This window comes from Octopus bimaculoides, chromosome 24 (genome assembly GCF_001194135.2).
Source record: "Octopus bimaculoides isolate UCB-OBI-ISO-001 chromosome 24, ASM119413v2, whole genome shotgun sequence".
NCBI classification, from domain to species: domain Eukaryota; kingdom Metazoa; phylum Mollusca; class Cephalopoda; order Octopoda; family Octopodidae; genus Octopus; species Octopus bimaculoides.
Window position 1 is genome coordinate 23,168,022 of NC_069004.1, and position 26,175 is coordinate 23,194,196.

The window sequence follows — 26,175 nt, forward strand, 5'->3', positions numbered from 1 at the left end:
TATGTATGTATGTATGTATATATATATGTATATATTCTTCTAGTTGTTTCAGTCATTGACTGTGGCCATGCTGGAGAACCACTTTAAGGGGTTTTAGTCAAACAAATTAACCCCAAGACTTATTCTTTGTAAGCCAAGTACTTATTCTATCAGTCTCTTTTGCTGAACTGCTAAGTCATGGGGATGTAAACACACCAACATTGGTTGTCAAGCAATGGTGAGGAAGACAAACACTGATACACACACACACACACACATATATACGGTGGTTATATTTCAGTTTCTGTCTACCAATCCACTTGCCCAAAGTTTCATGTAGTGGGATTGAACGCAGAACCATGCAGTTGGGAAGCAAGCTTCTTACCACACAGCCATGCCTGTATACAAAAATGTTGTTGACAGTGACTTCAAAGTTTCAGCCAGCTAAGCCATCGTTGGGCTACAATTCATAAGAATTAGTCTTGTTTTATATAGTCTATGCTGGGTTAAAATCATCTTTGGGTGCTTGGGTTTGAGTTGTGGGTGGTAAACAAAAACCTAATTACCACCCCCAACCCAAACATGATTTTAACCCAACAGAGGCTATAAAGACTAATTCTAATGAATTGCAGTCCAATGATGGCTTCTTAGCTGGCTGAAACTTCAAAGTCACTTTCAACAACATCCTTGTATAAGAATAATAAATTTTTTATTTTTGTTATTATAACTGAACATGAGGTCAACTTTGCCTTCCATCCTTTCAGGGTTGTAAATTAAGTACTAGTAAAACACTGGGGTCAATGTAATCAACCCAGCCCCCTCCCACCAAATTTCAGGCCGTGTCCCTTTAATAGAAAGGATTATAACTGAACATAAAAATAAACAATTATATTTATTAATAAAGTAGTATTACAGAAAAACCAACTTACACCATCACTAAGAACCAATCTGCCTTCTGCATCCGTGTTGTTGACCTCAACTGTTCTGTAAATAGAAATAAGGTAAAAAGGTGAATTTTGTCGTTCATTAAATTATTTGGGGGCACTGCCAAAGACTGTTAGCTTCATCTAAAGCAGTGTCTCCTAATCTGTGGTACTAAAATTCATTTCTGGGAGTACAGGGAATACATATGAAACAAGTTCAAATCAAACATCCTCAACCTTTAAAAAAACATCACAGTGGAAAATTTAAGGAGGAATGCAAGTAAGGTTTGAGTGGTAACCAAAAGGGGTTCAGGACTAATGAAAAGTCAGGAACTACTGACCTTGGATAAGTCAGCCCCTGCCTTAACCCTTTGGCCTTTAAACTAGCCATATTCAGCCCGAATATTCTATCTGTTTTATGCTCAAACCAGCCAGATGTAAAAATGTTTGTTAGCCCAGCTCTGGAGAGGGAAACATGCATACATATATATGGATGTTTATTTTTGTAAGTGCGTTGTATATATGAATGAGTATGAGTGTTAGAGTCTCCATTTTTGCATGTCTTATATGAGTCAATGGTGGTGCTGTACTTATGTCTCCTGTAAAACATTCTCTAATAATGTGGTTTGTGACAACCATTGGAATAAAAATACCGAACTAGAAAAACAGTAAGAGACGGTGACAAGAAATGTTACTGGTTTTCTCAGGTCACATGACTGCATAGAAGTACTGTCGTTGGTTCGGATAGTAATGTTAGCTTCTAAAGGATGAATAGCTCTTGACTGTTGACTTCTAGTCACAGACCCCTCTACTATTCCTTTCTGCTTCAGACTTATGAAGGAGATGACAAAGGACTGAGATATCTGGTATCTTGCTGTACTCAAGAAGACCCATCCACCACAGCAGAATTTATCCTGATGCTGGTGCTACATAAAAAGTACTCGGTACACTCTGTGGAGTGGCTGGCATTAGGAAGGGCATCCAACTGTAGAAACCATGCCAGAACAGAAAATGGAGCCTGGTGTGGTCCCTTGCCTTATCAGCTCCGGTCAGACCAGCCAACCCATGCCAGCATGGAAAACAGACATTAAATGATGATGATGATGATTTATATATTTATGTCCTATTATATGGACATTTGGCAAACAAACAACAGCATCATTGCAATGGGCCAATCACTGTTGCACTGCATGTATGAAGGCTTGAGCATCAAGGGAGTATCTGTACAACTTGAGCAGAATAAATATGTTTTTGTTTGAAAGAATCAGTTTGACCATTTTCTTAACATTTACATTTGAAAAATATAGTGACAGACAACCCCAACACCCGCACACATTTATATATACAGATATATGATGAGCTATGGAAGAGTTTCTGTCAACCAAATTCCACTCTTTAGTCCATTGGTAAACTTGAGGCAATAGTTGAGGACACTTGCTTTAATGGGATCAAACATGGAAGTCCATGGTTCACAAGTGTGGAACCCCATTTGTAAGAAAGAACTGAGATACACCACCTACCTCCCTGAATACATATTGATGATATCATCTGGACGGAGTGCATCAGGACTAATGGCATTTTCCGCTAGGCAGAAGATGGCATGTAAGTTTTCCGTGAAGCCCTGAAATATTGAAAGTAAACAGTCACTCCATATAAAACTATACTTAATTATACAAGTAATTATATTAACAGTAATTAAATGTTTGAACAGTGAAGCAAAGTTTACATTCGATCTTCTAGCATTAAACCTGGCCCAAATGTTCTACTTGTTTTTATGTTCCCACACTTGCCTTAATATATCATTCTAAAAATAAAGTGCATCATTGAAATCTCGAAGCTATGAGATTATGCATGATTAATGATCAATTTAAACAAAGCCAAAGCAATCAGATATAAGGAGCATACTCTTTGTATCTAAATACTTTAATAAATATATAACTGTATGTGTGTGTATTATATATATATATATATATACATATATATATGTAAAATGTAGTAGAAAAACTGGATTCAGATAATCAAGCAGTATTCACAGTAAGCTCCCCATTCAAAATCAGTTATGTGTTTATGCATTAATCAATTACCATGTAGTATTACTTGATACATTCATGCAACTGAAAATCCTATGAAGGAGTAAATAAATCAAAGTCAGGAGATGTGAGAGGTGAATACAGATTTATTTTTTCCATATGATTACAGCTGTTTTATAACAAGCTTCATATAATATTAATTTCGGTATGCATAATTATATGTACATGTTTACAGTAATATATGCTCAGCCTCTGACCGTGGCATATAAAAAGCACCATTTGAGTGTTGCCGATGTCAGTGCTGCCTGACTGGCTCCCTTGAGTGTGACTGATGCCAGTGCCACCTGACTGGCTCCCATGCTGGTGGCACATAAAAAGCAACAACCACACTCTTGGAGTGGTTGGCATTAGGAAGGGCATCCAGCTGTAGAAACATGGCCAAAATCAGATTGGAGCCTGGTGCAGTCCTCAGTGAAACTGTTCAACCCATGCCAGCATGGAAAGTGGACGTTAAACGACGACAATGATGTATTCACAAACTGATGCAAATAAAGAATATACAATTGTATTGTATAATGCTGAGCATACATATTGATATAAACATATAAGCATACTGAAAATAATCATCATCATCATCGTTTAACGTCCGCTTTCCATGCTAGCATGGGTTGGACGATTTGACTGAGGACTGGTGAAACCGGATGGCAACACCAGGCTCCAATCTAAATTTGGCAGAGTTTCTACAGCTGGATGCCCTTCCTAACGCCAACCACTCAGAGAGTGTAGTAGGTGCTTTTACGTGTCACCCGCACGAAGGCCAGTCAGGCGATACTGGCAACGGCCACGCTCGAAATGGTGTCTTTTATGTGCCAGGTTTCAAATTTTGGTACAAGGGCAGCAATTTTAGGGGAGGGGATGAATCGATTACATTGACCCCAGTGTTCAACTGGTGCTTATTTTATTGACCCTGAAAAGATGAAAGGTAAAGTCGACCTCAGCAGAATTTGAAACATAGTGATGGGTGAAATACTGCTAAGCATTTTGTCCAGCGTGCTAACAATTCTGCCAGCTCGACACCTTAATACTGAAAATAATAATACTACATGAAGAAGGTTATGAACTGGATGTAATCATATGGAAGACATGCATAAAAAATAAATCTATATTCATCCCTCACACCAGCCTGACTCTCCCCAGGCACAAGGCCACCTCCTCCAATACCCACCCTCATCTCAAAAGAGTTTTGTCTTGCGAGTTACTTGATGACCAGCTGAAGGGCATCCAGCAATGAAAACCATGCCAAAGCAGACTTCACTGGTGCTGGTGTCATGTAAAAAGCACCCAGGCCACCCTGTAAAGTGATTGGTATTAGGAAGGGCCTCCAGCCACAAGAACCATGCCAAAGCAGACCTCATTTGTGCTGGTGACACATAAAAAGCACTGTCAACTCTGTAAGATGGTTGGTGTTAAGAAGGGCATCCAGCCATGAAACCATGCCAAAACAGACAGTGAAGCTCTTGTCAAACCATCCAACCCATGCCAGCAAGGAAAGCACTCGTTAAATGACAATGATGATTTTATATATATATATATATATATATATATATATATATATTTATTATGAACGCATACACATTTCTTCTTTACCAGCTTTCTTTCCCTTCTTTCTCCTTTCAACTTTGGATGTAAATAAGATAACAGACAAGAAAGAAATAGATCTCTCCTTCTCTCTCACATATATATACATATATATACATATATACATATATATACATATATATACATATATATATATATATCTGGAAAGAGAGGAAGTAACTAAACAAACAAAAACTAAGTCCGTACCAACTTGACAGTTGAATAAAAAGCACCAAGAATGGCAGCTGCTCCCCCACAATCCCGTTTCATACCCAGCATGGTTGCCTGAAATAAAAATGAACAAAAATTATGGACAGAGAAAGGGGAAAGCAATATTATGAAACAACTACATTATTATTATGGTATTCGTGGTTTGTAATTTACGTACAAGGCCAGCAGTTTTGAGGGGAGGGGATTAGTGGATACCATTGACAACAGTATTTGACTGCTACTTCATTTTATCAACCCCAAAGGGATGGAAGGCAAACTTGACTTTCTTGGCTGTATTTGGACTCATAACACAAAGAAATGAAACAAATGCTGCAACACATTCATCTAAAGGTTCTGCCAATACATCACCTGTATAATAAACAAGAGCAGCAGCAACAACTGCATCACCCTCACAATACCAGCAGCAGCAGCGACAACAACAACAATAATGGTTTCAAATTTTGGCACAAGGCCATCAAATTCAGAGGAGGAACAAGTCAATTACATTACCTCCACTGCTCAATTGGTACTTATTTTATCAACCAGTAAAAAAAACACCATTTTGAGCGTGGCTATTGCCAGTACCGCCTGACTGGCCCTTGTGCCGGTGGCATGTAAAAGCACCCACTACACTCTCGGAGTGGTTGGCATTAGGAAGGGCATCCAGCTGTAGAAACTCTGCCAGATCAGATTGAAGCTTGTGCAGCCATCCGGTTCACCAGTCCTTGGTCAAATCGTCCAACCCATGCTAGCATGGAAAGCGGACGTTAAACAATGATGATGATGATGATGATGATGATGATGAAAAGGATGAAAGGTAAAGTTGACCTCAACAGAATTTGAACTCAAATGTAAAGATGTGATGAAATACCACTAAGCATTTTGCCTAGTGCACTAATGATTCTGTCAGCTCACCATCTTAATAATAATAATAATAATGGTTTCAAATTTTGGCACAAAGCCAGTCATTTCAGTGAAGGGGTTAGTCAATTAGACACCCCTCCCACCGTACTTAACTGGTACTTATTTTATTGACCCTGAAAGGATGAAAGGCAAAGAACAAGCAAGAACTCTGCATGATAATAATGATGATATTATTATGAAGCTATGACAATAACCACCACCACTACTACTACTACTACTACTACTACTACTACTACTGCTGATTTCTAAGTTGCTGTCACTACCACCAAAATTAACTCATCCACCTCAATCCTAACAGTAAAACTGTTCTGACAGTTCTTGTCACATCCTACTCGTCACCATCTCCTCACCTCTCCCCTTTGGTGATGAAGTCTATTATTAACTTTCAACAGGTAATGTCAGGGAAGGAGTCTTCTTCCTTTCTGTCCTACTGCTCATCAAACTCCTACCATGATCACCACCACTGAAACCAGGCCATTGTTGCTATCATCAAACTGGAGCAAGAGTGACTTTCACAGTATACAACAATGTTGTTGTTGTCGTTAAGTAACTCCTGGATAAGCTCTGTCTAGTAGATCTCTGATTACAGAGGTCCCAGCTGTGACTACTATGTATTTTTATTTTGACAGTGTATCGACATTATTCAAGGTGTCCGAATATCGCTACAAAAAAATATTTAAAAAAAAACCTATGTTGAGGGACATTTAGCTGCAACTTCTAGCTAATTGATGATCAGTATTGAATTGGTAATAAAAAAAGAAAAAAAAAAGGCTTACCTTAGATTTGATACATAAACCACCAGTGTCGTAGACAATTCCTTTACCAACCCAACATATATTATATGTGGCCTTTTCTGGTTTATGGCTCAGAACAACCAATGCAGGTGGATGAGCTGCAGCTTTACCAACATTGTAAACACCTGTTAGAGAAAAGTAGATTATAGATTAAACATCATCATCACATTTATCACCAATGATACCACCCATCTCCTATTACCAGTATCATCACTACTTTAATACTCTGTTCCAATTTTACAGGGGTAGGGTAGACTTTTAACCCAGCAACTGTGTACACACAATCTCCTCTACTGCCACATCTTAAAACTCAATTGTCTCTTTTTAAGTTTTTATTTTCTTTGAACCAAACTCAGTCAATATCAAACAGACTTATGATCAACAATGTTTCAACTATGGCCACCTCATCCAATGTGCCCCTTCCATTTTTTTAAAGATATTAATATATGATTTGAGGGAAATTTTACTGTTATTTCTAGCAGGTGACCACATAGAACAGCAGTTCTCAGCTACTTTTTATCTATAGACCCCTTTGATTACTATTTTACTCTGGCGGACCCCTTTGGGCATTCAATGTTTAAAAACTAGTTTTATAGATACTTTTTTTTTTCATGGACCCTTAAAATACTACTATGGCTTGGTTGGCTTCATGCTCTTCCTTGATGGGGCTGGGTTCATTCCAAGTTAGTAGTCCCAGAGGCATCATCATGCATAGACCTGACCAGGTCCACCAGTGCTCTCCATCACTGGCAATCTTGTGCCAGCCCCTCTGCATCCTCCAAGGTGATGTTGAGCTTCAGGAGATCTACCCCAATCATGTCTAGCTATCTGGTGTGGGGCTTGCAACAAGGACTCTTCCAGCTTGCCACTGCTGCATTGAATGAGAATAAAGCCCTGACAGGATGATCTAGTGAGAGACAGAGGACATGTCCATACCAGTGCATGTGATGGATAGCTATGAGGTGGGAGGCTGTGGGCTGATGTGTGCACACACACACACACACACACACAGTTCTCTGTTGGAAACGTGATGGTACCATCTGATTTCTCAATGGTTCTCTCTATTCTCTTCTTTGGAGCAGAAACATGGCTCCTCTTGAAGACCCTGGCAAAGAGGAAATACTACTGTGGATTTCCAATTTAGTATTTTGCTTGCATACCCCACTGCCCAATCTTATATGGGCTACCAGATTCATATGGACCCTGGCAGTGGAGGCATGTGGCTTAGTGGTTAGGGTGTTGGACACATGATCAAAAGATTGTAGTTTCGATTCCTGGACCAGGTGACAAGCTGTGTTTTTGAGCAAAACACATCATTTCACCTTGCTCCAGTGCACTCAGCTGGCAAAAGCAAGTAATCTTGTTACAGACTGGCATCCCTTCCAGGTGAGGAATTTATACGCCATGGAAACAAGGAAAGCAGCCCTTATGAGTTGGCATGACTTCTGACGTTATATGACCCCCAGTTGAGAAGCACTGACATAGAAGCTCCTACATGGGCTTCTGCTCTTTGGTCTACTTTTCTGATATATCTGCTGGTTTAGATGTTCCAGGAGGTCTTTCTACATTACATTGTTGATCCCACTCAGAAAGATTGGCGAGATGAGTTCTTCTGTTTTGTGACAACCTTCAGATTATTGGTTTCAAATTTTGGCACAATGGGCTAAGTTGATTAAATTCACCCCAGTACTCAACTGGTACTTATCGACCTCTGAAAAGATGAAAGGCAAAGTTGACCCTGGTGGCATATGAATGTAAAGACAGATGAAATGCCACTAAGCATTTTCTCTGATGTGCTAATAATTCTGCTAGTTTGTCATCATCATTTAACTTCCGTTGTCCATACTGGCACGGGTTGGATGGTTTGATCAGGGTTGGTAAGCTGAGGGGCTGCACCAGACTCCAGTCTGATTTCGTATGGTTTCTATGGTTGGATGCCCTTCCTAATGCCAACCACTCTGAGAGTGTAATGGGTGCTTTTATATGTCACTGGCACAGGTGCCAGTTGCATGACACCAGTATCTGCCACAACTACAATTTCACTTGGCTTGATGGGTCTTCTACTCAAGCACAGCATATTGCTAAAGGTCTCTGTCATTTGCCATTGCCTCCATGAGACCCAATGCTCAAAAGGTGCTTTTTATGTGCCACTGGCACGCATCATCCTCATAATAATAATAATAATTAGTCTAAATTTGGTACAAAGCCAGCAATTTTGATGGGAGGGTAAAGTCAATTACATTGACTCTAGTACTCAACTGGTACATCATTTTATCGACTATGGAAGGATGAAAAAGTAAAGATGGCCTCAACAGGATTTGAAATCAGGACATAAAGAGCCATACCAAAAATGGCAAGACATTTTTGCTTAGTGTCCAACCAATTCAAACAATAAGTTCTTTACTTTTGATACAATCATGACTGAGAAGAGGACATTAAATGAATAATAATAATAATGAGGAGGGGGAGGAGGCAGCGGCGATGATGACCTAGCAACAACCCAATAGTGGCCGAGAAGATCAGGACTGAAACCTAAAGGTTTCATATTGGCAGCACAAGATCAAAGCTTGCTTACCAAAAACTACCAAGCTAATGTTCTTCAAAATGGTGCTGACCTTAAATGTAGATTCTGCGACACATTTGAAGAAAAAACAGACCATCTCGTCTTGGGATGTCCTGTACCAACACCAAAGAAATACAAAAATCACCACAATACGGTCAGAGAGTATTCACAATGGAAAATATGGAAACACTACAAAATCAGTGCTCCTGCTTACTGGTATGAACATCATCCTGAACCAGTAGTTGAAGATAAAAATGTTACTATCATATGGGATTTTCCAGTCAACACTGACAGACTGACCCAGGCTATTTGACCAGACATAGTCATTAAGGACGAGGAAGAAAATACTAATAGATGTAAGTGCTCCCAATGATAAAAATATATCTGTAAAGGAATTTGACAAATTAAGTAAATATAAGGACCTGGAAATTGAAATACAAAAGATGTGGCAGCTTAAAGTGAGAATTGTTCCTGTTATTTTGGGTGCAGTTAGATAATATCCCAGGAGAACCATGTCTCAGAGAAATCTAAAAGGTTGTGCTGACAAGTACTGCCCACATCCTTAGAAAAAACCTGTCAATTTAAATGTTTGTGTTGTATTACATGAAGATATTTCACTACTGCCCCTGTCACTTCCCTTTCTCAGCTTTCAGTCATACTGTAACAACTCTTATCGTTCACTTGTTTTAGGACACTCAGCGTCTTGGCAAGTGATTGTAACAAACATACAGATTAAAAGTAAATAATAATAATAATAATAATAATAATGAATATGTTTACCTCCAAATCCTTTTTCAGCAAGTTCATTTCCACGAATTATAAGAGGAGTAATATTTAATTCAGCACCAATTTTAGAAATTTCCTGCAGAAAGAATACGAAAGAAGCTGTCGTTTGCAAGATTATAATTTTTCAATTAATCTCATTTGTAGAGGCAAAATACTTTTTCTCTTTTAAAGATAATATTTACATCTATAGTGTGATAGTGAGTGGCTTAGTGGGAAGGGTAATGGGCTCGTAATCATTAGATTGTAAGTTCAACTTTAGGGCTGGGCAGCATGTTGTATCCTTGAGCAAGGTACTTCATTTCACATTGCCACAGCCTACTCAGTTGAAAATGAATATCAACAGCAGCTGGAGTTGAACTCTGCAATGGACTGGCATCCATTTGGGAGAAATCCTGTGCTTTTAGTCACTTAAATACAATTAGAAACTTATAAGTTTTGACTGTATGAACCTGTAAGTTCAAGACAGATTTCTACAATACATACTCTTTTAATCAGTTTAATCTCTGATTATTTTAAGGCAGTTCATTATATACGTACATAGTACCAAACTAGATTCAAACTAGGAGCCTTTACTTGTAAAATATCCAGTGAATGTTTAACCCTGTTGACACCAGTTCGCTCGAGACCATCCTTCTTGTTTGATACAAAACTGCTCATTTAAAAAATAATTAGATTTACCAAAGTGATGGTGTGTGGCTTAAGGGTTAGAGTATTTAGCTCATAGTTGTGAGTTTGATTCCTCACAGTGCATTGTGTCCTTGAGCAAGACACTTTATTTCACATTGCTCCAGTCCACTCAGCTGGCAAAAATTAGTTGTACCTGTACTTCAAAGAGCCAGCCTTGTCACATTCTGTGTCATGCAGAATCTGAACACTATATTAAGTGTCTGTGCGTCTGTGGAATGCTCAGCCACTTGCACATTAATTTCACGAGCAGGCTGTTCTGTTGATCGGTTCAACTGGAATCCCTGTTGTAATCAATAGAGTGCCATTTAAAGTATTTACCATATTCATCATTTTAACATCTTTCAAGCAATGTCAAGACAAGAAGACTCAGACAAACCCCACACTTGCCCACACATATCCTTACATATACGACCGGCCTCTTTCAGTTTTTATCTACAAAATCCACTCACAAGGCTTTGATTAGTTCAGGGCTATAGCAGAAGATACTTGCTTAAGGTGCCATACAGTGGACTGAATCCAAAACCATGTGGTTGGAAAGCAAACTTCTTAACAATACAACTATGCTTATATTTGCCATATTTGCCATATTTGCCAGTAGATAACTCATTTTTTTCTTTTGAAAGAAAATTTAGAAAATAGTTGATTCTTTCAAAAATGAAATAACTTTACATAAAAAGTAACTTTTGTGTGAAGTGTGCAGGGTTTCTTTCTAAGATTTTTATCTAAAGAAAAATGTGCATGTTATATGCTGGTAAATCTTTTAAATTAAAAGCTTCCTTCATAATTTCATGTAAGAACATTAAAAGCTATGTCACAAACACTGACTTATTGTATAATTTATTTTATTTTCACTGAATTTTTGGTTATTTTCAAGATTGATTGACATTTAAAACTGTAAAAACTGTAGACAGAAAAGACGTCGACAGCTGAAGACAAAAAAGATACTGACTGCTGAAAATAGAAATAACAATAACTGCATGAAAGATGCCAACAACTAAAGATAGAAAAGATGTCAACTTACATCCACAAAGGCATCAGTATGCATTTCAGAACAAGGAGCATCCACAAGTCTAGCAGCCAGTCTAATGCCAGATGTGACTGTTTGAAGGCAATCCAAATCACTAGCAGCAAGAGGGGTTTCACAGTCATTACCAACTAAGATAAATTCTACAGTAACTGACTGCGAAACACTGTTTGTACAGCTTGCCTTGCAGGAATATTCGGGAAGTGCACGTGCAATAGCGCAAGCTGATGCCAACACATCTCGACGCTCACAGATCATCTGAAAAGACAAACAGTTTTGAAAATGGTTGAAACAAATCTTATTTATTTGACTTATGATACAAGAAAAACAGATGACACATTACCTTCATAAGGGCTTCAATAAGTATATTAGAAACAATGCATATCACTTTCTCTTTTATCTTTCACCTGTTTCGGCCATTGGACCACCTTGAAAGGTATAGGCAAACAAATTGACTCCACTGCTATTTTTTCTTAAAGCCTGGTTCTTATTCTGTCAATCTCTCAGTCTTTTTGCTGAACCACTAAGTTATGGGATCGTAAATAAACCAACACCAGTTGTCAAATGGTGGTGGTGGGGACAAACACAAATGTATGTATGTGTGTGTGTGTATACATGATGGGCTTCTTTTAGTATCTGTACACTAAATCCACTCACAAGGTTCTGGTCAGCCCACAGCTAGACTAGAAAACCCTTGTCTATGGTACCAGGCAGTGGAACTGGACTGAAGCATGTGGTTTGGAAGCAAACTTCTTACCACACAGCCACAACCTATAAAGTTAACAAGTTCCCACACCAGGGAAGTCTTATATGAAATGTGGTTACGACTCCTAATCCTGCCCCTCATCATCATTTTACACTCACTTTCCATTTTGGTAAGCATTGAATGGGTTCACCATGGTCTGAGTTAGTTCTGACCCAGAGTCCCTGTTCTCTTAGATAGATTGAAGGATCACTTCACAAGTTTTACCTGTACTGCTTTCTACAGCAGTAAACCAGGAGCTGTGGTTTCTGCCTCTCCTTCCCATTAACTCTACATCAGAAGTTCTCAACTGGGGTCCACATCGCTCTTGGAGGCCCCTATAAAATTTTGCTGTTAAAATTTGTCAGCAACAGATTGGTTAAACTTCTACAATACTCAAAATATTTAAAACAATTCTTTAAATACAATTTCTAATAATATTTAATTAGAAAAATACAATAAGAATTTTTAAACACCAAATGGCTAGGTGGGTCCACCCGAGTAAAATAGGAATCAAATGAGTCCAGAGACAAAAAACGGTCAAGAAACACTACACAAAAGTTGACAAGTGTAACCTTCCCTCCTTTGACTAAGAACATCATCATCATCATCGTTATTTCACATCTACTTTTCCATGCTTGCATTGGTCAGACGGGATTTGTTGAGAGATTTTTTTTGGCAAATCCCTCACCTGTTTCCAAACAAAGTAATATATTTCTCCAGACATGTCTTCCATGGACAGAACAACACCATTTGTATAAGTGATGCTCATTTACAAACATCACATGACAAGACATGAGTAAGCATACACACACCACCATCATTCAACATCCATGTTCCATAAATTGGACATAAAGGTCTTCTTTCAGTTTTTGTCAACCAAATCCCACAATGCTTTTGTTAACCTAGGGCTATAGCAGAAGATACTTGCCCAGTGTGCTGTGCAGTAGGACTGAACTCAAGGCCACATGGTTGGGAAGCAAGTTTCTTAACCACATAGCTACACCTGCACCCAATATATAAAAAAAAAATATGTAAGTAGAATAAAAACATACCACAATGAATTCTTTACGTCCAGTTAAAGAGCTCTTCACCAATTTGGTGAGTGCATGGGCCCGAGAAGGAGTATTGTGACGGCTGCACTGAGTTGGTAGAGCAGCTATTGATGCCATATTCAACCAGAGAGGACACGAATCTGTTGGTGATGGACGCAAAGAGGCCAAAGCAGTAGAATACATCTGGAAAGAGAAATAAGAGATTAGATACAACAGTAAGTTTTAGTGAAAGGAAGTGTCCTTGTGGTTAAAATGTTAGACTCAAAATCCTAAGGTCATGGGTTCAGTTCCCAGACTATAGATGCACATTGTATCATTGGGCAAGACACTTCATTTTACATTATCCTAGTCTATTCAGCTGAAGTTGCATCTTCTGCAGAGATGCACCCAGCAGACTACTGGTCCCCAATCTTGCGAATGCAAGATATCAATGGCTGTTGATCGATACGGCATACCAGAAGGAAGAATGAGTTATAACACTTTAGCATTCAGATTACAGTGTCAAACGTAATGCTTTTTTTTATTCTCATTGTCTTGAATTAATCATGCATTACCTTATAGCTTCAGGAATTTGGTGGTATGGTTGTTTATTTTTAGAATGATATTGTTGGATAGGTTTGAAAGGTTTGGATCAGGTCAGTTTGAATATAAAACAAGAAGAATATTTGCACCAGATATCAACAGTATCATTTAGAATCCTTTTTCCATTCTGGCATGGGTGAGATGGTCTGACTGGAACTGGTAAGCCAGAAAGCTGAACCAGTTCCAGTCTGTTTTGGCGTGGTTTCTATGGCTGGATGCCCTTCCTCACACCAACCACTCCAGAGTGTACTGGGTGCTCTTACATGTCACCGGCACCTTTTACATAACAGTGACATAGATGTCTTTTACGAGCCATGACTATGATTTCACAAAGCTTGACATGTCTTCTGAAGCACAGCAAACTGCCAATATGGTCAGGTTGAATGATAAAAGGTTAAGCAATTTCAGTTTTGCTAAAGACAGAGAGTTGTACCTGACTGAATTAAAACAGTCTTTGAACATGGATAAAGTATTAGACACTATCATTTATATTTTACTTGTTTTAATCAATATACTGTGGCCATGCTGGGGCACCTACTTAAAGGCTTTAATTGAACAACTCAACCCCAATATTCTAACCTTTTTTTAAAACCTGGTACTTATTCTATTGGTATCTTTTGCCAAATTGCTAAGTTACAACAAACCAACACCAGTTGTCAAGTGGTGGAGGAGTAACAAACATAATCCTTTCTACTTTTGTACAATAGGTACAAGGCCTTTTGGAGGGAGGAGTCTAGTCAATGACATTGACCCCAGTGCTCAACTGGTACTTATTTTATTGAACCTAAAAGGAGGCGTGTAAAAAAGCACCCAGCACACACTGTTGGGACATACATAATGACACACACACAAGTTTCTTTTTTGAAATGGTGTAATCTCAAAACAAAGCTATGAACAAGTGCATGTAAATATTGGGTTAAAAATCCTTTGGACGGGAAAAATTTATAGGAGATGTAGGTTTGTGCCATATGGGGAACCTTGAAGTTTTTCTACTTGAAGGGTTTGAAACCCAATATTTACATGCTGTTATTTATAGTTTTATCTGCTTCAAGAGCTGCCATTCCACACATTCCCTTGTAGTTTATAAAAATTCTTATGACATCATCATTTCATGTCTGTCTTTTCCATGCTGGCATGGGTTGGATGGCTTCACAAATAAAACATTTTCTAGATTCTTTGTTTCAGTGACCTTTCAGTTATCTGAGAAATAACCAAAGCTAAGAAATCAATTATTACATTTATTTTTATATTATAGATTATTAATGTAAAATAAAAGAGCTTCAAAACAATGTAACCAAATAGCTAAAGGGAATTTGATGCATTGTACAGATTCCGCTTTGCTGAATACTTTGCTGATTATATCTATAAGCATGCATGCACACACACATCCATACACCGACCAATATCATCTATATACAATATAATTGAATATAATGGGAAGACAATGTACATGCATGCGTGTGCATGTGAAAACAAGAACTAATTCTATTATCATTCTGTTTTGTTTGTTCATAGTTGATATGGCAACTGGAGTTAAGATGAAGTTATACCAGAAGAAAGAGAAGAGACTTAAACCAATTAGTACCCTTGCCAAATACTTCTGGCACTAAAACCCTCCTTTTTATCACAAACCAACATTTCAGGGTTCTGGAAAATAGCCAAAAATAACAAAGAGAGGGATGAGGGGAGAAAAAAAAATCTGCAGCTATTTTAAAATTATTCTGTAAGCTAATCCTGATGGTGTGCAGTCGCAAGTGGGTGCATGTATATGTGTAGCTGGGAGGGAAAATATATCTGTGAGATGTCTAAGGACTTGTAACTCGTAATATGTCTGGCTGGGTTCAGTTAACACACACAACACACATGCCCATTGCACACACACAGAATCATTTTATGATAAATACTATCATGTGCAAACCCAAATGAATGCACATCAGCACACACACACACACACACACATGCAAATACATTCTTGGATATGCATACACATTCACCTTCACACACACAACCAACAGGTCACCCATTCACACAAAGACCAAAGATAAATGTATACATCTGATTACATATACTTGAGTACACACACACACACACACACACACACACATGTCTGTTTGTACATATACATTTATGCATATATGTAGTTTTGATTATAGTTACATGCACAAACATTCAAGTAAAACATACACTGGATGTGAACATGTAAATACTTGCACAAAGTCACATACACTAAAAGATGCATGCATATACATCACATGCACACACAAATTGTAAAATGTCCGCATACATGTAAATACTTGCACAAGTAGTCATATACAAATAAAAAAAAATGCATGCATATAAATATTTTTGAAGTTGCATGCACTGAAAGGTGCATACATACATGTAAAAACATGTTTCTGTACAAAACAATTATTCATACAGTTATAATCAGGCCTCAAATCAATTGTCTCTGACAACAAAGGACTTCCTTAATGGGGCTGTACCCCTAATCTCTTACAGTCTTGAACTTTCATTTACAAAAGAGAAAAAAGAAATCCTGTGTAAATAAGAGCAGGCATAGCTTAGTGGTTAAGATGCTCACTTTGCAACCACATAGTTTCAGGTTCAGTCCCACCATGTGGCAACTTGGGTAAACAGCCCGAGGTCAACCAATGCTTGGTAAGTGAGTATGGTAGATGGAAATTGTGAGGAAATATATGTGTGCGTGTGTGTGTGTGTGTGTGTGTGTGCGTCTTTGTCACCCACCATTGCTTGACAACAGATGTTAGTTTGTTTATGCCCCTGTAATTCAGCAGTTTGGCAAAAGAAACAATAGGATAAGTACCAGACTTTAAAAAAGCGTAAGTACTGGGGGTCAATCTGTTCGACCAAACCCCTCAAGGTGGAGCCCAACAATGCTGCTGCCCAATTATTAAAACAAGTAAAAAATAAAAGACATTCTATCTGTGACCATCCAATGTTTTTATTTTACAAACATTTTTAAAAACTGGAACTCCATCGGTTATGATGATGAGGGTTCCAGTTAATCCGATCAATGAAACAGCTTGCTTGTGAAATTAATGTGTAAGTGGCTGAGCACTCCAGACACACATACCCTTAATGTAGTTCTCTGGGAGATTCAGTCTGACACAAAATGTAACAAGGCCGGCCCTTTGAAATACAGGTATTACTCATTTTTGCCAGCTGAGTGGACTGGAGCAATGTGAAATAAAATGTTTTGCTCAAAGGCACCATGTGCCACCAGGAATCGAACTTACAACCTTACACTTGTGAGCCACCCTAACCACTAAGCAATGTGCCTTTTCAGTGCTGCACATCTTATGGGTCCTCTAGTTTTTCAAAGACATTAAAGATTGATTTGTAGATTTCACAATAATTTCTACCAAATTGGACAATCATACACATGCTCTCTCCCACTTAACCCTTATTAAGCAGACAATAAAGGCACTCCACTCATGACCTTTCTCACCTTCTCTGTCAGACACAGTTTATCCTAAGGACTATATATTCAATATCTCCTCCCATTACTTTTTTTTTGTAAAACCCTTTAGCATTCAGATTACTCTGTCAAATGTAATGCATGTTTATTCATCTATATTGTTTTGAATTAATCATGCAGTATCTCATCCCTTCAAGATTTTGCATTGTAACTGACTAGATATCAGGCCTTTCAGACTATGCTACAATGTCATTCTAAAATAAAAAAAGAAAAAGGGGATGCTAAGGGGTGGATCGAAGAAGATTTGGCTGCTATTTTGTGAAAGCCAAGCAACTACATAGAGGCTCCTTCGTTGTCACGTAGTGCAATTGCTGGTGTTAACAATTAGTACAAGTATCCGGAGTTTAATGTCTAGCAATCATCTGGAGAGAGAAGGAGAGAGAGATTTACAATGTACTATAAATTAGATAAGACAAATAGTTCTACTTCAGTCATTCACAAACAACACCCTGGTATCTAATGTCAACAATGTCAGTTACCAGATAAGGAGTATTATTTACTCAGTTAACTCTTCAATGACTGTATCTTTTAACTAAATCCTTGGTTACAGTAAATGGAATTAGCAAGCTAGAAACTCTATGAAAACCCAATAAGAATGTGCATGTGTATGCATGTGTATGCATGTATGTGCATGCATGTGCACGTGTGTGCATGTTATAAAGTTCATGTTGTGGGTAATTTGACAATAAATTTGACTATTATCAGAACTGAGCCATTCCCATCAGTAATTGTTCTGTTCTTAACCCTTTCGTTACTGTATTTATTTTGAGATGCTTTGTGTTTCTTTCAATTACTTTATATATAACAAAGAATTTAGTAAAATAGCTTAGTTATCATTCAGCTAGTGTTAGGAACATGAATTGTGACTAAGGTTTGGTGGAAGATTTTAATTCAGAACTTATGATAGCAAGACATTTGTACTAAGAGCCAGAGCCGGTTTGGTAACGAAAGAGTTAAACCAGCTTTAAAATAACGGTTTCAAATTTTGGCACAATGTCACAATTTCAGGGAAGGGATTAAATTAATAACATTAACCCCAGTGTTCAATAGGTACTTATTTTATCGACCCCGAAAGGATGAAAGGTAGAGTCAACCTTGATGGAATTTGAACTCAGAACATAAAGATGGAGGAAATGCCGCTAAGCATCTTGCCTGGCGTGTTAATGGTTCTGCCAGCTTGCTGCCCTGTCCAATTTTAAAATAATCTCAACTTAACATATATACATCACCATCATCGTTGTTGTTGTTGTTCAACATTTGTTTTTCATGCTGACATGGATTGGACAATTTGACAAGGAGCCAACAAGCCAACAAGCCAGAGGACTGCAACAAACTCCATTGTCTGCATTGGTGAGGTTTCTACAACTAGATACCCTTCTTAATGCTAACCACTTCACAAAGGGGTAATATTTACCCCCACTTAAACATGGATGTTCTATTAGAACAAACTATACTGTGATAGTTACCACGAGAGAAACTCTCATATTGGCTTTTGGTGCAAAATGCCCTCTTTTTTTATATTTCTAGTGGTGAAATAAATTCCTGCCACTTCCAGTGCTGAGACCACCAGATCACATGATTTTGACCCTGTTTGGTTGTCAAAACTGGGCACCGACCAATAGAGGCAGCATGCCAATCTATATATCATGTTTAAGTGGAGATAAATATTACCTCTCAGTATTAATACTGCTTGTCACTAATATACACTTCACAGAGTGTACTGGGTGCTTTTTAGGTAGCACTGCCATTCATGAGGACACCAAGTAACTTGTAAGACAAGATCCCTCAAATGGAGAGGGTTAGCACTGAGTAAGGTGGCTCTATGCCAGGTGATGGGAGGTTAAAGTATAATAAAGGGGACAGAAACAAGTGTCTTGTAGTAGAGGAGATACATGGCTACCCCAGCTGAAAAAAGAGAAATGGTGAAGAGATATCAGAGCACATCCTCAAGTTACAACATGTATATTATGTGTGTGTGTGTTTGTCACAGCACGTCTTCACATTACCACTGCTCAGCAATGACATTTGTTGTATGTCCTGCATAAAAAATATGCCCTGTAGCTTGGCAGTTCAATATGTAAAGACTAGTAGAACATCTTTAATATTTAATCTGGTCATATCTGGTTCAAATATTCTATGAGATTTATGTTAAAACTGACCAGATCCAACCTCTCACACCTACCCTACAAAGTCATTCTAAAAATAAGCAATCACATTATTGAAATCTTAAAGTTACAAGATATGTGATTAATTCAAAACAATGCGAATAAATATGCATTATATTTGATACAGTAATCTGAATGCTAAAGGGTTAAAAAAACACAAGGGTAGCTGACATAAGGAAAGTCATCTGCCTGTGGAATACTACCTCAAGAAATCTCTTCAAACCAATGCCACATGGAAAAGTGAATGTGATGATGTTATCATCGTTATTTAGTGTCTGTTTTCTATGCTGGCATGGGTAAGACAGTTTGGCTGGAGCTGGTTAGCCAGAGAGCTGTACCAGGCTTCAGTCATCTGTTTTGGCTTGGTTTCTGCAACTGGGTGCCCTTTCTAACACCAACCACTCCACAGAGTATACCAGGTGTCTCTTATGTGTCATCAGCATGGGTGCTTCTTATGTGTCAGTGGCATGGGTGCCTCTCACGTGTCACTGGCACAAATGCTCCTTACGTGTCACCCGCACAGGTGCCTCTTACTCGTTACCTCCATGTGTCACTGGCACTGACCATGACTAGGATTTCACTTAGCTTGACATTGATTAAATTCATCACACAAAAACAGTTAAACGTATTGCCCTTTATGATGGAATATAAAACAACCATAATCTCCGTCTCTATTACTGTATACTATGACCTTGGGTGTAGACACATTATTCTGTTGCTTCATTTACATAACCTTGTAGGGAGATAGTTAAAAGATTGCACATCATAAATGAGCATTCAGATTATTCTGTCAAATGTTCTGATTATTTATTCACATTGTTTTGAATTAATCATACATTATATTGTAACTTTGAGATTTCAATGATGTGGCTGTATATTTTTTAAACTAACATTGTAGGTTAAGTGTGAGAGGCTGGATCTGACTAGTTTGAACATAAAAGAAATAAAACATCTAGGCCAGATACAGCCAGTTTAACCCTTTTGTTGCCATATTTCCATTGAGATACTCTGTGTTTCTTTCAATTAATTTTAAATATAACAAAAAATTTAGTAAAATAACCGAGTTCCCAGAGTTAGGAACATAAATTGGAAGTAAGGTTTGGTGGAAGATTTTTATTGAGAACTTTTGAACAGACGGGTTGCAATCAAAGGGGTCAAATGCTAAAGGGTTAAAGGGCTTCGGTTCTACATATTCTTGGATTACAGGAAAGCCATGGTCAGTGCATTATTACAGAGAGAGACAATCAAGTATAGGAGTTAACAAGAAAGTCAACATTATCCTCAGAAGTTTTAATGGGACCCTACCCCATTTGTAGGATGACTTGCCATTTTAGATAGAAATAGATTGGGTTTTTTCTTTTGCCATATCAAAGTGCCAGCCACTCTGTTCACCAAGGTGAGACTGAACGAGATAAATGGGCACAGCTGTTTGAACATTGATGATTTGGCATGGCCTGTTTTGGCACTGGAAGCAAGCACACACACACGTGTGCATTTGCAAAAAATATACATACAGAGAGAGGGGGAGGCAGACAGACAGGGAAAGAGAGAGACAAAGAGAGAGAGAGAGAGAGAGAGAGAGAAAGAGGGAGGCAGAGAGAATGAGAGAAACATTAAAATATCTGATGTTAAATAAATCTGGACTAAATCATCAACACCAAATGGACAGCATCAAAATGGCTGTGCCTAAACATCTCATACCCAAGGTGAGACCGTAGAATGGCGTTACACTTTTAGTTACCAACAGCTTAACCACAAAACATGCAGGACTGGTTTACGAGATTACCAGGGAGTCATTTTTCATCTGACCAAACATATGCATAGTTGAGCAGCTAACTGTAACATATAAACACAGGATGGTCATGGTTGGAATGACTTTGATCATAGCTCTAATCAACCACAGCTGACCTAGAGCTAAACAATAACAGCATTGGTGGTGATGGTAACGACAATAACAATTACAGAACTTGTGATACAAAGAAACTCTTAATTCCTTGAAATTCTAAAGCAGAGATAATGAGATTAGAAATTAATGACAAAGCTCTTCTCATTCAATATTCAAAACCATTACATAACAGCCACCACCACAACACTAATCACCAGTTAGCTTCACATCTTGTGTGTACATGTTGTCTAAGCTCTGTCTTTACTAGTTCTTCAATAATCTTTTTTTATATATATATATATAATAATAACAACAATAATAATGACTTCAAATTTTGGCACAAAGCCTTAAATTTTAGGGGAAGGGCTAGTTGATTACATGGATCCCGGTGCTCAACTGGGCCTTATTTTATTGACCCCAAAAGGATGAAAGGCAATGTTAACCTCAGCAGAATTTGAACTCAGAACTTACTGACAAACGAAATCCCACTAAGCATTTTGCTCAACATGCTAACGATTCTGCTAGCTCACCACCTTACACAACAACAACAATAATAATAATAATAATAATAATAATAATAATCCTTTCTATTATAGGCACAAGGCCTGAAATTTTGGAGGAGGGGACTAGTTAATTACATCAACCCCAGTACTCAACTGGTACTTAATTTATCAACCCTGAAAGGATGAAAGCAAAGCTGACCTCGGCAGAATTTGAACTCAGAACGTAAAGACGGGTGAAATACAGCTAAGCATTTCATCCATCGTGTTAACAATTCTGCCAGCTCACCACCCTAATAATAATAATTGTACCAAGAGCACTCAGAGAGGGCAAACCTCCACCAAGGCAACACCAACATCCTCTCAATGATTAGCCGGAGATGATTTTTAAAATGAGAATATCTGAAATAAGCTGGACTGCTCTCACAAACAAGAATACTAAAAATGAACCAGACTGCTATTGAAAATTAAATTTTAAAAAAACGGAAAGATAATCCAGAATCCTTGTCCATTACCGGATTGATCCCAAAATCTAATCAGTTTGTGCCAGTCACAAGGCCAAACATCCCAGAAAGTTTTGTCTGAATCCATCCAGCGGTTCTTGAGATATCTTGTCCACGGACAAACAAACAAACACGACTGAAAACAATACCTCCACCTTAAGGCGGAGGTAATAATAATAATAAAAATTGTAACTTAGCCATAAAGCCAGAAAATTGGAGCAGGGGGAGAGGAGAAGACGAGTTTAGTTGTCTGGTACTTTATCATTCAAAGAAGGATGAAAGGCAAAATTGATCTTGGTGACATTTGTGATAAAAATGATTATTATTTCAAATTTTGGCACAAGAACAGCAATTTTAAGGAAAGGAGATTAGTTGATTACATCAATTCCAGTATATGATTGATACTTTATTTTATTAACCTCAAAAGGATGAAAGGTGAAGTTGACTGTGGCCATGTTTGAACTCAGAACACAAAGAGAAGTGAAAAAATGTCACTCAGTATTTTGCCCAGCTAACAATTCTGCCAGCTCACCATCTTCCCCAGCGCTCAACTGGTAGTTATCTCATCGACCCTAAAAGGATGAAAGGCAAAGCTGGCCTCTGCAGTATTTGAACTCAGAATGTAAAAACAGACAAAATGCAGCCAAGCATATTGCTTGGCATGCTAATGATTCTGCCAGCTCGCTCTTGCTGTTTCTTCGTCTTCATCTGTAACAGCAGCAGCAGCACAACAGTTTCAAATTTTGGGAGAGGAGATCAGCTGATTACATCCTCCCTCCCCCAGCTTTCAACTGACATTTTATTGACCCCAAAAGGATGAAAGGCAAAGTCGATCTCAGCAAAATATAAACTCAGAACATACAGATGGACAAAACGCTGCTGAGCATTCTACTTGGTGTGCTAATGATTCTGCCAGATCACCACCTTATAAAAGTGGTTAGCAGGCCGCTACAGAGAATCGAACCCCATACCTCTCAAACTCCAGTTACCCTTATGCTAAGTGACCCATAACAGCAACAACAATACTAATGGTTTCAAATTTTGGTACAAAGCCAACAGGTTCAGAGTTACATTGACCCAAGGACTCAACTGGTATTTATTTTATCAAACCTGAAAGGTTGAAAGGCAAAGATGGATGAAATGCTGCTAAGCATTCTGCCTGGTGTGCTAATGGTTCTGCCAGCTTGCTGCCTTATAGAAGTGACTAGCAGACTGTTACAGAGAATCAAATTCTCTACGTCTCAAACTCCAGTTATGCTATTTGTACCATTAAGCTAAATGACCCATGACAACAACAACAACAATAATCCATTCTACTATAGGCACAAGGCCTGAAATTTGGCAGGAGAGGTTAAGTTGATTAAACTGACCCCAGTGTTTCACTAATAATTAATTTATCGACTCCGAAAGGATGAAAGGCAAAGTCAACCTCAGTGGAATTTGCACCCAGAACAGCGAAGGCCGAAATGCCGCTAAGCATTTCGTCCAGTGTGCTAACGATTCTGCTAGCTCACCGCCTTAAACAATAATAATAATGATGATGATGATAAACAACTTACTTCAGCAGTAATCACAGGCTCCAACTTCATTTTGACATCATCGTACCCAATTTTGTTCAAGTTCCTGATTTGTCCAATGATGCGGACGGGAGTGGTTTGTGGATCAGAAGGGCTGAGTTTAGCCGAAAACTTCAAAGATCGAGTCATTGTTAGTTCTTTACTTTTTCTTCCTTTAATTATCTGGAAAACAAAAACAGAAAGAAGAAAAATTACAAATTTAAAATCGTTGAAAAAAAAGATTCATCATCACTGTTTTAACACACACATTGTATAAGTCCGACAGAATTTACCAAAGCAGACTTTCTATGGCCAGATGCTCTTCCTGTCACCAACCCATACCTGTTTCCAACCATGGTGAGACATGTTTTTCAGGGAAGACTGGAAATGAACAACTTCACTTATATGACAATGATGCTGATGTACAATCTTCATATTAAGTCATGACAAGTGTATACAAGTGATGTCAAAGCAAAGAGACAGTAGCGTGCGTGCACACACACACAGTTAGCCTCTTCCTTTCAGTTTCCAGCTACCAAATCCACTTACAAAGGCTTTGATGTACCCAGAGTTATAGGCCAATGCACTTGTCTAAAATGCCACACAGTGGGACTAAACCTGAGACCATGTGGTTAGGAAGCAAACTTCTTGCCACACAGTCACAACTGCACCTATATAATATATCAATACTGTCATGCCTCAATATTCCACAAATCCATCTTTTTCATGCATGCAATATTACTGTGCACAATAGCAGCAGTTTACAACTACAAAAACTACATCTGAATAATCTATTATTTATGCATGTTTCTAGCTTATTGATTTCTTAGTCATTGTGTTATGTTGTGTTGTGTGTCTTAGGCAAGACATATCACTCAACTTGGTTTTGCCAGCCAAGCATAACAGGGGGAATCAGATTAGAAACAAAAAAAAAAACCCATTGGCCAATGAACAGAGAGAGAGAGAGAGAGATGAAAATTTGCAGAATTATTCAACCCACAATGATATGCCTATTATCGCTTATTTGTTTCAGTCAATGGAACACCACCTTGAAGGGTTTAGTCAAAAAGAATTGACTCTAATATGAGGGGCTACCCAAAAGCCTGTTGTAGTTCAGGCTTCTGCTACTAGAAGCCACTTGATGCAACCCTCAGGCATCAGTCTGTCGACTGGCATTGTCATGTGAAGTTGTACTGTGATGTGATGCATCTTTATTTTGCAGTGCTTCTCCCGTTTGTCAATTTTTGCAATGGCAGAAACAAAAAACTGTGTGCTTCTGTTTTCTGCTGGAGAAAACAGAAACCAGAACAGTTGTCATGCTTCAAACAGCTTACAAGGATGATGCCATGAGCAAAACACAAGTTTACAAGTGGTTTCCATGTTTTAGGAATGGTCACTTGTTGCTTGAAGACCATCCTCATTCAAGGTGACCCCTGATCTCTAGAATGAAAAAAATCATGAAAATTCATGAACTGATCTTGGAGGATTATTACTGGGCAATTAATGAACTTGCTGATATGACTGGTGAATCCTAGAGCTCCTGCCAATGAATCTTGAGTGAGGAATTGCGAATGAAAAGAGTTGCTGTAAAATTTGTTCCTTGCTTGCTCACAGAAGATCAAAAGCAATCATGACTGAATGCATGTCGTGAACTGAAAGAACAGATGGAAATTGATCTGGACCATTTTTCGAAGGTCAACACTAGTGATGAAAGCTGGTGCTATGGAATTTGCAGATGTGGAAGAGATGAAGAAAAAAAAAATGACAGAAGCATCAAAAAGTATCACTTTGCACGAGTTTCAAGACTGCTTTGGATAGTGGAAAATATGCCTGGGCCGATGCTTTGCTTCAAATGGAGAATACTTTGAAGGCAATAAAAGTGTAAACATGTAAAACTAAGTGAATAAAATAATATTGCAAAATTCTGGTTTCTTTTGGGTAGCCCCTTGTACTTATTTTATTGGTTTCATCTGCCAAACTGCTGTTACATGGATGTAAGCAAACCAGCACCAGCTGGCAAGCAGTGGTGGGGGAAATACAAGTGTACACACACATGGGTTTCCACACGATTTCCATTTACCAAATCCACATAAAACGTATGGGTCGGCCAATAGAAGTCATTTCCCCAAG

At 38.3% G+C, this 26,175-nt stretch overlaps 1 protein-coding gene across 3 annotated transcripts in view; it reads right to left on the reverse strand.

The window, feature by feature from the left end:
- LOC106872918 (probable aminopeptidase NPEPL1) overlaps positions 1–26,175 on the reverse strand; it is a 79,974-nt gene that overhangs the window by 15,482 nt on the left and 38,317 nt on the right. For all 3 annotated transcript variants that reach the window (XM_052976436.1, XM_014920097.2, XM_014920098.2), the window contains exons 2-9: positions 24,049–24,228; positions 13,356–13,538; positions 11,556–11,816; positions 9,842–9,923; positions 6,481–6,623; positions 4,778–4,855; positions 2,423–2,523; positions 909–963 (exon numbers count right to left, since the gene is read on the reverse strand). In XM_052976436.1, coding sequence (XP_052832396.1) covers positions 909–963; positions 2,423–2,523; positions 4,778–4,855; positions 6,481–6,623; positions 9,842–9,923; positions 11,556–11,816; positions 13,356–13,538; positions 24,049–24,195 — 1,050 coding nt within the window. In that variant the 5' untranslated portion in view covers positions 24,196–24,228. The remainder of the gene's footprint in view (positions 1–908; positions 964–2,422; positions 2,524–4,777; positions 4,856–6,480; positions 6,624–9,841; positions 9,924–11,555; positions 11,817–13,355; positions 13,539–24,048; positions 24,229–26,175) is intronic.